Raw genomic sequence first — 16,435 nt, 5'->3', positions numbered from 1 at the left:
GAGATATTGTCTCCAGGAAAGTCCAAGAATTTATAACACCAGTTTTATACTTGTCTGAACAAGATTGAGTGATTACAAGAAATTGTGGAAAACAAGACACATCGCTATTCAATTAAAATATGTTTCACACATGTATAATAAAATTGACTATATATACCTACAGTATATATTATATTTATGTTTCTTAACAATTTTGTTTCTTTGTTTTTTGGGGTTCCTTGGTTACAGTTGTACATACTGTATGCACATGGGTATTATAGGTACATGTATAAATATCACACATGTTCATTTTATCACACTTTCTCCTCCCTGGTTCTTTCATAAATTGAGGTTGGATAATTAAGCTAAAGCTTGTGGTTTGTCCACTAGTCTTCTAGAATAACCAAACCTTTACACTTCTAAGCCACAAACCAAATTAATACCATCATGTCAAACAGATGTGATGATTTTCCACCTGAGTCAGTTTGGCACTGCATATGGTGCAGGTAGTCACAGCACATAAATGTGTGAACAGTAAAGTAAGCTTCACAGTAGCCTAGCTGGCCTGAGAGACAAAATCTCATGTCATTTTACACATGACTTGAAATGTTTTAAATCCTACCATCAATGTATTCCAGTGGTAAAGGGCACACTCATGGAACATGAAAAGATTCAGTACTAATTAATGTACATTGAACATACTCAATTGAAGGTACCTCTACTGCACAGTATGTATTTGAGTCATTCTGGTAAATGGTCGGTGTTGACCAGGGAATAATTTGTCCTAGAATTTGTATCGAATCACAAAATGCAGCCTAGCAAACTGGCGAACTGCTATACAAGTGCAAGTATGTGTAGCAGGTTTTCCACACAGTAAACATACTAGTTTATGTCACAGCTAGACAAAGTTTAGAGCCCTCAAAACTAAACAAAATTAGAACACCAAGATGGTTACCTGTTGACCAACTTTAATATCTGACCTGAAATATATTTTTTTCTAACACTTTATTACATTCCACTGTCAATTTGGATTCATTTTTTCTTGGTCCCAAATCTTCTTTCCTTCCCAAATCACTCTCTCATGTGAAAATTACTTCTCAGAGAAACATTTCTGCACTTTAGAGTTTTATCCGAACTTACTTGCCCTAGTATAGTATAAAGCAACATATTATAGATATATGTACAAACATAACTAAAAATATCCTTTGTACGTGTTATAGTTACTGTACACCATATATTAAATTAAACAGAACCTTACTGCAGAAGTTCAATTGCTTTTTTGACAAATAAATACATGAAAATCGCTGTACAATGTAATTATTAAATTCCTATCAATAGTAACAAAATTACAGGTGAATAAAAGGAAAAATACTGAAACCAGTTATACTAAAAACAGTATGGCTAGCAATTGCCATTATAACAGGGGTCATTAGCAAATGTAACTTCTTGAAGGACTGTATCCTAAAAATATAAGAATACAAAGCAGAAGAGAAAGAAGGACGGAAAAGTGAAGTCAAGACAATAAAAAATGCCCTAAAGCATAAGCTGGTTATACCAAGAAATTTTACATAATTAGATATGCAGGCCTAGGGCAATAACTGACTAAGCTAGGGAAGTGGTCTAAAATATGATTGAGGCACTCAATGATAATATAGCACAGTATTACTATTAGACGCTCGCTTAATTTAATTTTGCTCCACTTAAAACACAGGCCTACCATAACTAGGAAACTCGGTAGGACAGATTGCTAAATCAAAAGAGGCCCTAAAACATCCATGTGCAAACGAGAAATTAGGACGAAAACTCGACGATGGTTATCTCTTTCTGACCTACAAATGCATAAAGAAATTCACTTAAAAAGGTAACACCGTTGGTGGAGAAGAAGGTAAAGAAGATGGTAAATGGCTGCTGGAATGTAACAAAAAAATGTGTTATTTACTTAAAGGAATGTTAAAATCGGAACCATCACCTTTTCACTTTTGTTATGACAGTACGACGAGTTAGGACATCATCGAACTTACCTCTGAAAAATATGTTTATCCCACAAGATTGGTTCCAAAGTTTTTGCAACAGACACATGAAGTAAAAGTAATAATGCGTTTATTACAAACATCCATTTCGGCGAGGGCAAGTACCAATCCATCGTAAAAGTTCCTTTCTTTGGTAACATTGTCCACAAAAAATGAAGAAATGAGAAAAATTTTAATGAAGGTTTTTTGAAGACGTCCATCAGAACTCCGATAGTACATGCATCCTTCTAGGCCGATTTCTATAGCAATGGCCTACGCTATAAAAATACTGAACTTAAATTGGAGTACGTAACACCTCCACAACTTTTTCACGAAACGTTTCTTTGATAAGATTTGCTTTACGGTAATGAAACGGTTGACTAACTATCCAAAGTTGAAGCATTTACCACAATCCGATAAAAACAGTTGAGTCACCACGAAAAAGTTTTGACTTCCCGAGAATCCAGGTAGGTTTTAATGACCTCACAACTTGAGTTCGGTCTGCAACTTATTTTTACTCATACAGTACATGTTGTGTGAATGTATGTAGGCACGAATGACGTACGTCCGTTGTATACAAAAACCATCACATACACATCCGTACACTGAACGTTCCGGCTCGGTAACATGTAGACACGCCTACCTACTGAATAATCATATTGTATGGTAGCCTTTATGTAAGATATACTCACCAATATGTACGGTAGTTATTAACCCTAAATGATTCTGTAATATTCAGTAGCAATTCACGTCTGGAGCCTGTACTGACCTTAATTTCTCTCTCTTCTTCAACCTAGCAAGGTTGACTTACTATCCTATACCACTTATCCCAAAATTCCTCCCTCCACTCGCCTTCCGACTTCTCCACTGGTTTCAAAAGCAACTCGAAGTAGTTCCGTCGATCATGCGCATGCGGGTCTTTTGCTCACTTCAAATCAAATTCACATGTGCCACTTCCGTCCTTGCTACCCTTTCCCCCACACTCCCCCTTCCCGCATTGAACACACTGGTACCCCCGTCTCTAGTAGTGGGAGTGTAAATTATGATCGAGGGATCAATACATTTGAGTGTATTTGAATCTCTTCGCGAAACCTACTCATGAATTCCGGTTGTGGATAGCCCCATTTAACTATTTATCAACAACGGTTCCGTCCCCCTACCCTAGCTTCAACCACCTACCCTTACTCCCGTCTTCCACCGTGACATGCACCATTATATAACCCATATCCATCGTCTAAAATCAAGCGAATATATATCAAAAGAAGAACGAGAGAACGATTTCATATTCTACCTATGGTTTTAGAAGTCACCGGGTTTGCTCCCACATATGCTAGAAAGTCTAATATTGGTCACTCGAGTCTCATATTTCAATACACATTTTATTGCCACCCTCGAAAGCATTTGGCCACACCGTGAGTTATTAAAATGTCCGCTAACTGCACTCTCCTCAAGTCTGGGTATAATATGTAGGATCAATGTGTCTAGGAAAAATCATTTTGAAGACGTCTATACGGTTGGCCGTGCGGGTCATAACGTCGAAACGAAACGGGTGAATAAATCCCTTTGCGCGTTTTAGCAATCTCTTTTTACAAGAAACGATAACAGCCAATCAAAACCTGCAAAAAGAACAAAAACAATCTCTTTCTAACAAGTGAACAACTGATATTTCATTACGAGAATCGAAGCTTTTGTTTCACACGTATTACTAATGTTAGCCTAGTCTATTAGTCGTTCGTAGTAAATTAAACGAATCTTTGCCTTTAAAAATTAAAAAACATTATTTCAGAACACACACTGTTTTGAATATGTGTGCCGAGAGATTGGCTTCGGTCAGCTTGCGAGTCTATAAGCCTCCATGGCTTCTTTCGCGAGTTCCTGCTTGCGGGAAGATCACATATACATACATACATACATACATACATATTGGAAACCCCTCCCCCCCCCCCCACCGCTTACATCGGTCCATGAAAGTTCCACAGATGCCTTTATGCAAGTGGCTGCCTTTTTTTTGGAAAAGCACGTAGCCTAGTCATAAGCTATACAAAGTTTAACTTTAGACCAGTTTCACGCTTGCTGTGTATTTGGTCATATATATTGATGCGTTTCAACCTCCATACAAGTCATTAATACGTTTAAATTGAAGGAAGCACATCAGCGGTTCTAGTTGTGATATAGCTTCCAGGTTTTGTTTTGTGTTTATAGAGAAATATAGACTAACGTAGTCGTTAGGAATAGGTCCTGTAACGATATATGGGCCTGACGACTGTATAGTTGTCATGTCTACCGTTAGGACCTATTCGTCATGTCAGTGCGTAATATGTGGAAATATACAACACCTAATTGTATTCTGGTCATTTGATTGGTCAATTGGTCGTTGATTGCATGCAAAATCCGCTCTATTCCACTCTATGAAATAGAACCATGGGTTATACTTTTTTGGTAGCACTTTTTGCAATGGTAAGAGAGCAGAGAAACCTGTCTGTTCAAAACAATCTGTTGCATGAATGCATTTACCCATCTTAATGTAATATGTTGTATAAAACAAATAATGAATGGTTTCCATTCGTGTAATAGTGCAAATATTTGAAAGATGTAATTTGTTCCATTTAACTCGGCTGCGCCTCGTTGAATGGAACATTCCATCTTCAACTCATGAAATATTTGCACTATTGCACTCATACCATTCATTATTTGTATAATATTGCTCAAACGCGTAAGGGATTGTATGGCTCGTTTCGTTTTGATGTTATGACCCCGCATGGCCAACTATAAACGTCTACCAACTATACGCGTGGTATAAACTTTGGGTCCAATGTCGACAACCTTTAATAACTGGCCATGATTACATATATATATACATTAGGAACTTCGTGTATTGACGTAACGCTAAGTTAGGGCTGGTCCTCAAATGTTCAAAGTCCGTATTATGATACAAATCAACTTCGATAATAAGTTACTTGAAACGTTACACTGTAACATACAAAGTGACGTCATAATTTCAATATTCTTCTTCTTTTTTATTTACTTGACAGCTCAGTTTCGATATAAGGAACACGAAAATCAGAAACACAAGCCTAGATATTTTTGGTAATAAATGGCCATAATCTCATAATCATGATCATTGTTTGTTTCAGATTAAAGTATACTTGTTTGCAAACAAACCCTGAAAGTAAACAAATCAACCTAAGTGAAACCTTCTATAACTGATTTCAAAGTCGACCCCCCCCCCTAGATTCACCCTGCATGGGAGACCCTCCCGGTCCCTCCAAAGCAAATTGAAGTCGTCCGCTTGAACATGAAAATATATGTAACGCCGAGCTTCGAGGGTGAGGTGGATATTTGTCCAGCTGAAGCCTTAGAAATGTTCACTTGCCCAGTATTCCTTTGCAAAATTGCACAACGCCCCACTTGCCCTCCCCGACCCCCACCTCAATTTCAACCAAAAGTTCACATTCTAAACATACTTTGTACCTCTTAATACTGTTTACGAACGATTATATATTTACATGACAAATCGAAAGGAAATTGAATATTTGCAAACTATGGCTTGTTAGAGCGTCATAGAGCTAAATAGACCCCTCCCCTCCTCCACCTCAACTTCAACCAAAAAGTTCACATTCCAAACATACCTTGTACCTCTTCAAACTGTTTCGAAAGATCATGTTTATATATGACACTCGAAAGGAAATTGAATATTTGCACATGCCCCCTATATAAACTATATGGCTTCTTAGAGCTTCTGTACAATATAACTTAAAATGACACCGACTACGTACGTATCCCAAACAACCGCTATTAGTAAACTTCGGCGGGAAATAGTGAGTAATTCCGGGCTAGACGTTTCGCAATAATTATTAATAAGGTTAGCCTACAATACAACATATTAGTATTATGGAGGAATTTACCGTTTGCTCTCAATCCCATTTATTAAAATTAAAGACAATGATTTCTGTTTATGACAACTATATCAGCCCCTTCTTTTTTCTAAGATTCCACATCTCTCTTTTATATATATATTTCTCTGAATTAAAGGTTAACGTTAAAAGGTAATTTCAAGTTTTATATACGGATAATGTTTTTCTGCAGATCAATATCAAGTGAAAAATTACAAATCATAAATATTATATCGTATTATGGATCAACTTTTGTCGGCAACTTTATTATTTATTATATAATCTCGTTGAGTAATAAGTCATTCAGTCAATATTTTACTATTCCGTCCAATTCGAAGACAAAGTATTACTTCGAATCAGGGCATTGCATAGACCTGCTTTACTACCAAAGCCACCCACACCTCCACAAGCCCCTGCCCATCCACATTTCTAAAATACTGCTGCTTTTATAATTATCAAATGTCGTTTCTGTGTTAAAGATGACTTTAGACATAAGTCTACTCTAAATAATTCGCATTAATCCCACAGTGACAAAATTGCAAATGTTATCTCGTACAAATTATAATTCCTCTGTCGATGAATATTCATTTGGGCTTTACTAACCAACCATGCATTTAAGGTGGAACTTCAACATCATTTGTTTTTGACAAATTTATGAGAACATCATTAATTGTAATTATTTATAAAACAGGCTATTTTTTATGTTGAATACTCGCAAATTAACCTTTGACCTGGTAAAAGAAAACCTGACTGATGCAAAAAGAGGGTTGTCTTTGTTTAAATCAATCATCTTTTTACTTTAATTAAGCATTATTTTTATGGAAGATTTAGTCAAAAGACTGTTGATCAAACTGTGCCAAAGGCTTCTTCAATATTCGCCGCAATTTTAAGTTTGTTGGAGTTAAATCTGGATTAGTCCTACACAATTAACGTTAGGGCGTAAGTCATGTTTTACTTGTTGAAAGGGGGGTGGGGTGGGGGGGTGTTGGTAGCGGCGGGGGATGGGTAAGTTATAGATAAAGTCTTCATATCATGACAGCACTATGTCATTGCTGCAAGCCGTTTACTGTCAATAATAAAAAACAAGCCGTGTATGACGTACATAACGCTATACTAAGTTTAAGTTTTCTGTTTTATTAATATGGACCAGGGTCATCGAACCAGTGACCTATGTCTTCCAATCTAAATGAGGCGTCGGGATGCATGTGGACACTCCACTCATGGTACCTTTTATAACAAAACGTTGAAAAAAAAACTTAACGGCGGAAGGACACTTGAATAAACAGCCGAAAACAAAATCTTCAACAAGAACGAAAAGTTTTGTAAAAAGAGGGCGCTATGTAAGAAAAAAGCCACGTAGAACAGATGCGAGCGACATGCATTGTTCACATGAAGTATACCTGTATCGAGAAGGGAGGTTTATGGTTCAGGAGAGAGTATAGTGCAAGCTGGAAAGGGGTAAAGTTGGGGACGTCTCAATGGGAGTGGTAGGCAGAGATGGGGGTTATTGTGTACAGATGCAAGATTGAAGGAAACCGATCCCCTTATAATTATGTGCTCAATCTTTTAGCTTAAACTTAACTGCCTGAAAGCAAAATCCCGAATCATGCAAGCTGCTATTGAATGGTGATTAACTGGTATTAAACATTACGTAATAGTTTAACGTAATATGTTAGGTTCTGCGGAACTGAGAATTCTTTGTGAAGTGAACGTTGCTAACCGTTATTAGATATACCTGACTGAATTATTATTTGTCTTTCGATTCTCTGTAAAGTGTGTAAGACAATGCTTCATATAAAGAACCAAGGGTTCTAACCCCGAGTTTAAAATATGGAACCCACAAAGTACCCGCATATCCTAACTTCGTCGAACATCATCCTTGGTTCTGTTGTTTTACAATATACAGCAATATATACGGGGGGGGGTGGGGGTGGTAGGAAGCTTCCAAAAAGTGGGGGGGTGGGGGCACAGCATCAGAGGGACACTTTCTCATTCCACAACCACCACTCGTTATGCTATAAACTGATACACACCGGCCATATCAATTAAATATAATGTGTTAGTATGCTATCAATACTATTTATTGAGATTGTTTATTGTTAACCGTGCTACAAAAAGATATGGGATGCCATTTTAAAAATAGCATGTACAGACTAAAAATAAATAATTAAAATAAAATATTAAATTTAACAAAGGCTTAAGATATACAAAAGACAGTTCTTCATTAAAGGGGCACATTTTATTTGCCAGTAGGGCACATTTGCTATTTTGGAAGAATGTGGGGGGGGGGCACGTTCCCCCAGTACCTCCCGGCTCGATCCTACCCCCCTGAATATATACATCAACTACAAACATGCGAAAGAGCGATTATTAGGTGTCTACGTTACGAACTATTTCTTTATCTCTTTTAAGACGTGCGAAGCAATGGAAGAATGTGTGAGGCTGGATCAGATGGATTAATTAAACATGACGTAAAAATACTATTTCCAAAACAAGTTTGTCTCTAACGCGCCAGTTTCACAACATTTTCTATATTATGTATACTTATTTCAGTTGCAGAAATAGGAAGAAACGTTTTGAGAATTGCGGGAGGTCCTCCGTCTCACACATGAAATGACCCCCCAAAATGCCCCGAGATACCTCACATTCAGTTTCAAAAATGTCCATAATATGTCCACTTTCACTAAATATCATTTCAATAATGCTAAAAATGAAAGAATGTTAAACTATTGACAAAATCTTCTAGGCCTGCGATAAAAATTCATCGACCATTCTTGTATGAGTTACCAAACTTGATGGGCGGAGATTGCAATATACATGATTGTCTATTTTGACGTCATAAGATCAGGTGGGTAGACCACATTGCATAGTAGTAATAACAGACTGATCCACCGCTGTTGGTATTGTGTCATGCATTGTCAACACACTAGTAGTAGTACATCATGCTATTTACCAAGTAGGTTACGCTAACGAGTAACGATACAGCAGGTCATGTCAATTAAAAATGGCAAGATCCTCCCCGAGTAATGATTTGTTAGGCAGTGTACAGACTTTCTAAAACATGTGAGTATCTTCCAGGGCAGTCGTTATTTCTAAGTGTGACTGTGAGCTATCCTAAAGCCTTGTGACATAACCTAGGCCAAATGTACACTGCAGTGTTGTCCTTATGTTAACCTACTGTACTTAGCCTAGGCCAAGACTACTAGTTCTCACATAGCCATACGGCTTATCCCGTGCACCCCGTATAGGGGTAACGTCAACTGAGTGCTTGGTAAAATGCACTGCTAAAGCTAGGCTAGGATAGCCTACTGCCACAAAAGTGCCAGTAATGCTACTGGTCTAGGTCTAACTCTAGTCCTAGTGTTACTCTAAAGCTAGGCCCTAGGACAAGCTATGAAGTATGACTAGGCTATGACTTATAAGTATGATATGGCCAATTTTAGCCTTATTTTAACTTTAAGTTAGACCTAGGGTAGCCTTATGTTAGTTGTTACAGTAGGTAAACACTAAGGTAGGCTAGTAGTAGTAAGCCCTAATCGAAACTTAAGTTACAGAACAGTAGTAGAACCTGTGTGGGTTTTGCAAAAAACTACTTGTACTATAGTCAGTATTGCGAAGTTCGGAACACTGCGAAGTTCGGACACCCTAAGAAACACACAATTTCCTCATGACAACCTACAGGAAGCGCCCATTTCACCAAAAAATACGAAGCTACAGTTATTTTCTCTCCAAAATGACCCGTGTGCAAGCAAGTGCTTACATATTTGTCAATAAAAGGAAGTTATAGTTTTGCGGTGATTAACGCTTAGGTGTCCGAACTTCGCAGTGTCCATGCTACTGGTAGAAGCCAAAAAGGTGAGAGAAAGCGACAACAACTTGCCATGAAATGGCAGCTTCAATCACAGTAGGACCTACACCTGGGCCAGTGTTAAAAATGAAGTTTGCATCCCCACCCTGAATTAAAAATCGGCTTGACTCAAGAAGGACAATTATTAATAGGCTAGCATGAGTTTTGGAGACAGCAGCCAGCAGGTTGGTAAAGCTGACCAACATAAAAAAGAAAGGTTACATCAGAGAGAGTGAGAGAAAGAGAGAGGAAGAGAATAGGAAAGTCCAGTTCCAACAGCATTTCCTAATGCTTCCGTCTATCAAAAGAAACATTGCATGAGTTGTATATTGATAGCGCCCTGCTTAAATCTTCTAAATTTGCTTTAGTGCAATATCCTCCTTGGTTCACAATGCAAATCCATAATACTGAGACATCAAAAGCCCATATACCTTAATAATGTTGGAAAGGGTAGAGTAAGAAGGAGTGGGGGTAAGGGGGTTAGGGTTGAGAATGTCACAAAATGTTAAAAAAACTGCTCTGTGGAGAAGAAGTAAGGTATTGTTATAAATGTCATTGTGAAGACACTGTCAATTACTATACGACATAGTGAAAGGCAGATTGCTTGTAACCCAGGCAAATAGGTCAATATGGAAATTTTCTGATTTAGTAGCGTTTCACAAGATGTTTGAAAACTTTGGGGTGATTGTCATTTATTATGTCATGAATACATCACCATGATCAATCGGGAACAGAAAATGAGTCTTGCGATTATAACAGAGGATTGAAAGATTCAAAGCTTGGATAAAACCAGCGATGAAATTATCTTCTAATTACTGATTCCATGGATACATTAGCATATTGCAGATATAGTAAAGGTGTGGTTGGTTTTCAGTTCAGTAACTCACATGGTATGTACTAAGGGTGTGACCGTTTAAACGGTTAACCGTTTAACTGGCCGCAAATGCACTATCCGTTTAGAAAATCACAAACCGTAAAACGGAAAATAAAAAAAATAAAAAATTCAAATACATTTTAAACATGAAAATTATTTAAAAATATGTAAAGTACTGAGTAATGTACTGCAAACTATCAACAAAAAGCAGAAAAACGATGTTTTAAGCATGAATAATGTGTTCAACATAATTATAGTAGCAGGCCAATAGTCATGAACTCATGATAGTGTCGTCAATTTGTTTTCTCAGTTTATATTTGCGACATATATAACCCGTACATGTACATCGATCAGTGGCATGGTGAAATCCCGTGTGAAAGTGTGTTGACCCCAAAAGACGTAAATGGTCGTTCTAGAAAGTACCGTAATAACATTAACAACACAAGGCCAGTTTGCTCTCTCAGGTCCGCACGTGAACAGCCATTTTTTTCACACATGGTATTACACTGTGCATGCATTGCGGGCGATATTAGCTTTTTACCGTCACGATAAATAGTTCAAAATTATCGTGATATTTTGATAATTACTATAAATTTCCCTTAACAGAATTAGCGGAAATGTCGAGCTTTGAGTGGACGGAGAAAGAGAGATATATATGGAGGGGACATTCAAAGAAAATATCTGAAAAACCTTACAATATTTTTCACAAATATTGATGCTTAGATAAGTGCTTCCTCACAATCAACAAGCCGCCCAAAAATTCGCTCTGCTTACGTAAAACTTCTGTAACACGTGGAAAAACCCGAGGTTTTACACACATAATTCCCACTGACATTGGTCACAGAACATAAGTAGGTCATTCGAACTTGCCCAAGTTTATCGCACCATGGGAACGACACAACACATTGAACATGATGTTACATTTTATCTGGACGCCGAGTGTAAATTTTGGTGTAATATGCAAATTATGAATGGTACTGTACATGCTGCGCGGTTAAAACTTAACCTATTGCGACACAAATTTTGGGAAGCTGTTGTTGAAGTAACTTTGTATCAAATGTAAAGTACTGTATGGCACATAACGTTGCTGAAACCGGAGACTGCTCAAACCAGTTTCAACTTGATTTTTACAACCCATCGCACAACACGTGCGTGCGTAATTTGTTTCTAAACATGGTTTTTAATGAGTAAGCAGGAAAGGTGGGTAAGTTTGCTAAGTTAGGTGAGTTTTTGCTTAAAATCTTGTGCTAGATAGACAAATATATTGTTGTTTTTTTCAAAAGTTATGATGTTGCCGAAGGCCGAGTTATATAAATTCAGTGATCTGAACTTCTGAAGACCACGAATACTGATCATGTGTGTTATTCTTTTCAGCAATTATTACACGAAATGTTCGCAATATTATTGGGCCAAGTTAGTAATTAACATACATTGATCGTCTTGTTGCCTGAATTGCTACCTGTTGGAAAAAATCCTTAATTATTGTACTCATAATGTCCCAAGTATTTTCATTAAAAGTCGAGTGACGGTGCGTCGAAAAAGCTGCGATCGGAAAACGGTGTTTAACCGTTTAACCGGACCGGCGGCGATCCGGTTATATGGTGAGCGAAATATCTGTTAGGTCACACCCTTAGTATGTACAGCGCTTGTATGGTTACCATATTTCTTTACTGATAAGCCAAACACTGTGTCATTACTAACTAAGTTTAGCCGTTTTGTCTAAACAACAGATACCTGTTGAGAAAGGTAGTTATATCGCAAAATAACTCTACATTAACGTTAGTGTTACAGGTATACATGTACAAGAGCTCACATTACACAGGTCTTTCTGCCAATATTGTGTGATTGCTAATAATATTATCAGGGGTGTGCTCACGCTGGGTGGCAGCGGATAGCTGGGCGCAAGGCAGTTCTGAATGCAGCTCAGCACAAACACTATTTTCAACATTTTCACTCGACACTTTTTTGATGATATATTTAACACAGTTTACCAAGTTACCAAAATATAGGTGAATACTTCCCACATCAGTTAGCACCATAAAAAAGATAGCACCATTTGCCATCTAAGCATACTTCATTTGCAAAAATTTTCCAAAAGGGGGAGGGGGGAAGTGGGGGAAACCCCCACACCTGAGCCCACTCCCCTAGGAAGTGGATCAAACTGCTGCACAAATTTATATGTAATGTAACATACATGTTTGTGCATGAGGAATTACACAATGCTTCCAAACAGGTTATGTATTGATACCAGTACTCTACATGTATTCTGTTTAGTTCGTGTATCGTAAAAACAGAATTGAAATTTTTTTGAACATCACACAGACCTAAAACAAATGGGGACAAATTGATTTGCCCAGAAGGACGATAAATGTTTTTATTGCAACAATCTGACAATCCTGATTAATTCTGGCATATATTGTAACCCTATCCCTAAGACGTGACTTGACATGATTGGTTGACATAAATACTGCTGTGATGTGGTTTACACTTTCCACTGCAATTAATTTTGAGATTATATACTATAAATTCATAAATATGGCAAAAACAAAGAAAAAGAAGAGGATTACAATATCTATAGGTGTTTATATTGCTATATTTCATGGATAACTAAAACTGTTAAAGAGCAGAAAGCCTTCAGTGGACTTTGGAAGGGGAGGGGATTCCCCAGGGGATGGGGTTGAGTGGGTTGGCAATGATGTTCACGTGGGGACTGAACATCTCTTTCTTCAATCTCAAACCTGTGTTGGGGTGCCTATATTTTAACCAGTTCTGCAGGCTTTTGCCTGCTGCATTAAAATTTACAAAATTTTAGTAAAAAGAACAAGTTTTTATGTGAAAAATTGAGAAAGAACCGAAGTAGTAAATTTCACAAGATGTTGATTGGCAGTGGAGTTGGAGTCCAAAACCCTAAAATGAGCTACCATTTTTGCATACATATATATTTTACTATATTTCTATTTCTTTTGTATTTCTGTTTAGTTAAGGCTTACAGTAGCTCTCTCAGTAGAAGGAAATATTGCCAAAAGGAATGTTGAGATGTTGAGAATCGATTCATATCCATGAGTAATCCCTCGTTAAACATCTCTCGGTGAAAGCTATGAGAGATGATTGCCGTAGATTGGATCAATGAAAGTCTTACTTTTAGTAAAACTCAGTACGGTTTGGGGATTGTTGGTCTCCCTCCTCCAACCCCAGCCAATAATCACACCCATAGCTACCGTCTGCAATGGGTGATGCAAAGAAATTGTCTATTAACATGTGCAGATTAAGTCTCAGGTTGGCTTGCGACTCCTCCATTCTCAGCCAGGGTCTATTAAAGAACTTGGTTCAGTCTCACAGTCACATGATGTAAACCTCTGGTTATCCATAGACACAGTCCTACCATATTATTAGCTCTGTGTCAATACCTGATGTGTAGGTTTGTCACAGTGTTACCGCAACACAATTAAATACCAGTACATGAGTGTTTTACTTTGCTGTCAAAGTTTACAGGACAATTACTCTTTTCCCAGAAAATGATTATATCCCAAATGTTATTTTTTAAATAAACTGTTTAAAATGACAGTTTTTCTCTTTTCTAACTTTATTCCTGCTTGGTGTGATTTGGTATTTTTGACAGAACTTGAGGTTTTTACAGCTTGTTTGATCTGCTCTCCAGCAGAGAGCTGGAGCTAGTTAAAGTGGTTATTAATTCCCAAGACAGATGTGATGTTAAGGTTCAGGGCCATTGGAGGTACCTTAATAAAGCCAACCATGAACAGAGCTTGTCAAAGTAACATTAGCCATACATGTATGTAATGATGTAACCATTGGCTCATGACTGACAATTTATATACAGTTAGTACATACACACAGTATGTGTAATTTATTAGTAATATACAGTTAGTACACACGCAGTATGTGTAATTTATTAGTAACGAGAGAAAGTAAAAGAAAGTATGGGAGCCTTATGGGACCACTGATGTAATATAGTCATAATTCACCCATATATGTGTTGGCAATGGAGAAAAAAACACCATGAGTACAGTAAGTTGGGTTATGTAGAAAAAGCTGTCATGGAAGTAACAATAACCATGTATACTGAAGAGTAACCTCTGGCTCCAGATGACAAAGTTGTGGTATACTGTACAGTATGTGTAATTTATTGAGGCAGTCAAAACAGAGAAAGAAAGTATGGTAGCCTTATGCAACCATAGTACTACATACTGTAGTGTATTAGTATACAGATAATGAATGGTTATGAGTGCAATAGTGCAAATATTTCATGAGTTGAAAGATGGAATGTTCCATTCAACGAGGCGTGGTCGAGTTGAATGGAACAAATTACATCTTTCAACGAATGAAATATTTGCACTATTGCACGAATGGAAACCATTCATTATTTGTTTTATACAACACCTTCAAATTTGGATATTATTGGATGTAAAATGCAACAGATTGTTTTGAAGAGACAGGTTTCTCTGCTCTCTTACCATTGAAAAAAAGTGCTATCAAAAAAGTATAACCCATGGTTCTATTTCATAGAGTGCAGTAGAGCGGATTATGCATGCAATCGACGAGCAATTGACCAATCAAATGGCCGGAATATAATTAGGTGTTGTATGATCTCAGTTATTCCATGTACAAATTTGGATGCAGATCTTACAGTAGATTGGGTTCGTGTCTGAACAAAGTTTTCCAACGTAATAATACCTGTAGCCATTGCTTTACTTTTGCTTTTTTTCTGTAATTGAAAGAGAAATGAACAAAAAAAAGGGGGGGGGGAGAAAGTATGGTAGCCCTAAAGAACCATTGTACTTAATCCTTTGATTACATTTTAACTCATTTTGCTATGTGCAAGTTGGGTTTCTTGCTGAACAAATGCAATCAAATATAACAATTTAATCTATGTCTGTATATGTTTTCTATGGTAATGTGTACTAATAGTCTGTCTGTTTGATGACTTCAATGTGTCTACACTCTACAGAGATAATAAACTAAGTCGACCTCGGGGAGCCACTATTTATGCATTATGCTTGGTTAGCAACTTCTGAATCATATGCCGAAGGCAACGACAGTAGCTACATTATCATGAGTTTAGTTTCTAACCTACAATAATATATATGCTGACAATAACAGACAGGCAAAACTCGGCCTCAAATTTCGGCTGTAACCTTCAATTTTATGAACTCCCTCATCAATGAAACATCTTTGTGTGCATGAATGATTTTTTTAATATAATACTAATGTAATATAAATGACATTGATTGATGATTTCCAACCCAAATTTCTTGATAATTGTGAATTCAAACATGAACAGTTGTCAAGATTATAATGAACTTAATAGATGTATCTAGGTACATCATGACACACATCTTTAAACATTAATGTCATAATTAAGATATGCATGCAACATTATCACCTTTTTCACTCTCACGATTTAAGACTATTGTGATAATGTTGCACTACAGGGATGTGTTATATTTCAGTGTACTGTGTGAGTCTCTACACACAGCTGGTAGCTATGCGGTCATATGTACCTTCCTCCTCCTGTTCACCTTCGAAATTCAATCCCTCCCCCCACCCCCCCCCCCCTCCCCCACAAATGTCTTGTCAAACTTTTGGAAAGAACTTGGGAAGAGAACCTGGAGGGGAAATTTCCTTGGAAATCTAGGAACCTCAGCAAGATAAAATGGTTTAGGGGGCTAATGCAATTAAGCAAATTGCACCTCACTTATTGTAGACACAAGATGCTCATGAATTATTCATAAGATGGTATGATCATACTTGAAACCAGTTCATTGCAGGTGAGAGCTTGCAGGCATCTAAACCTGCGGTATAGTCGGTTTGAAAA

General features: G+C 37.3%; 2 protein-coding genes across 3 annotated transcripts in view; one reads left to right on the top strand and one right to left on the bottom strand.

The window, feature by feature from the left end:
* Positions 1-2,551, bottom strand: part of LOC139982789 (ephrin-B2-like) — a 79,618-nt gene extending 77,067 nt beyond the window's left edge. The window contains exon 1 of one of the 2 annotated variants that reach the window (XM_071995888.1): positions 2,001-2,551. In XM_071995888.1, the coding sequence (XP_071851989.1) occupies positions 2,001-2,209 (209 nt within the window). In that variant the 5' untranslated portion in view covers positions 2,210-2,551. The remainder of the gene's footprint in view (positions 1-2,000) is intronic. The other variant, XM_071995887.1, reaches the window with a different exon arrangement.
* A 6,233-nt stretch (positions 2,552-8,784) lies between these two features.
* Positions 8,785-16,435, top strand: part of LOC139982066 (DNA-binding protein SMUBP-2-like) — a 34,013-nt gene continuing 26,362 nt past the window's right edge. Inside the window, exon 1 of the mRNA XM_071994584.1 lies at positions 8,785-8,944. The gene's annotated coding sequence lies outside the window, so the exon portion shown is untranslated. The remainder of the gene's footprint in view (positions 8,945-16,435) is intronic.

Source organism: Apostichopus japonicus, chromosome 16, assembly GCF_037975245.1.
Source record: "Apostichopus japonicus isolate 1M-3 chromosome 16, ASM3797524v1, whole genome shotgun sequence".
NCBI classification, from domain to species: Eukaryota; Metazoa; Echinodermata; class Holothuroidea; order Aspidochirotida; family Stichopodidae; genus Apostichopus; species Apostichopus japonicus.
Note: the sequence above shows the minus strand (reverse complement) of the source record. Positions and strands in the feature narration are given on the sequence as shown.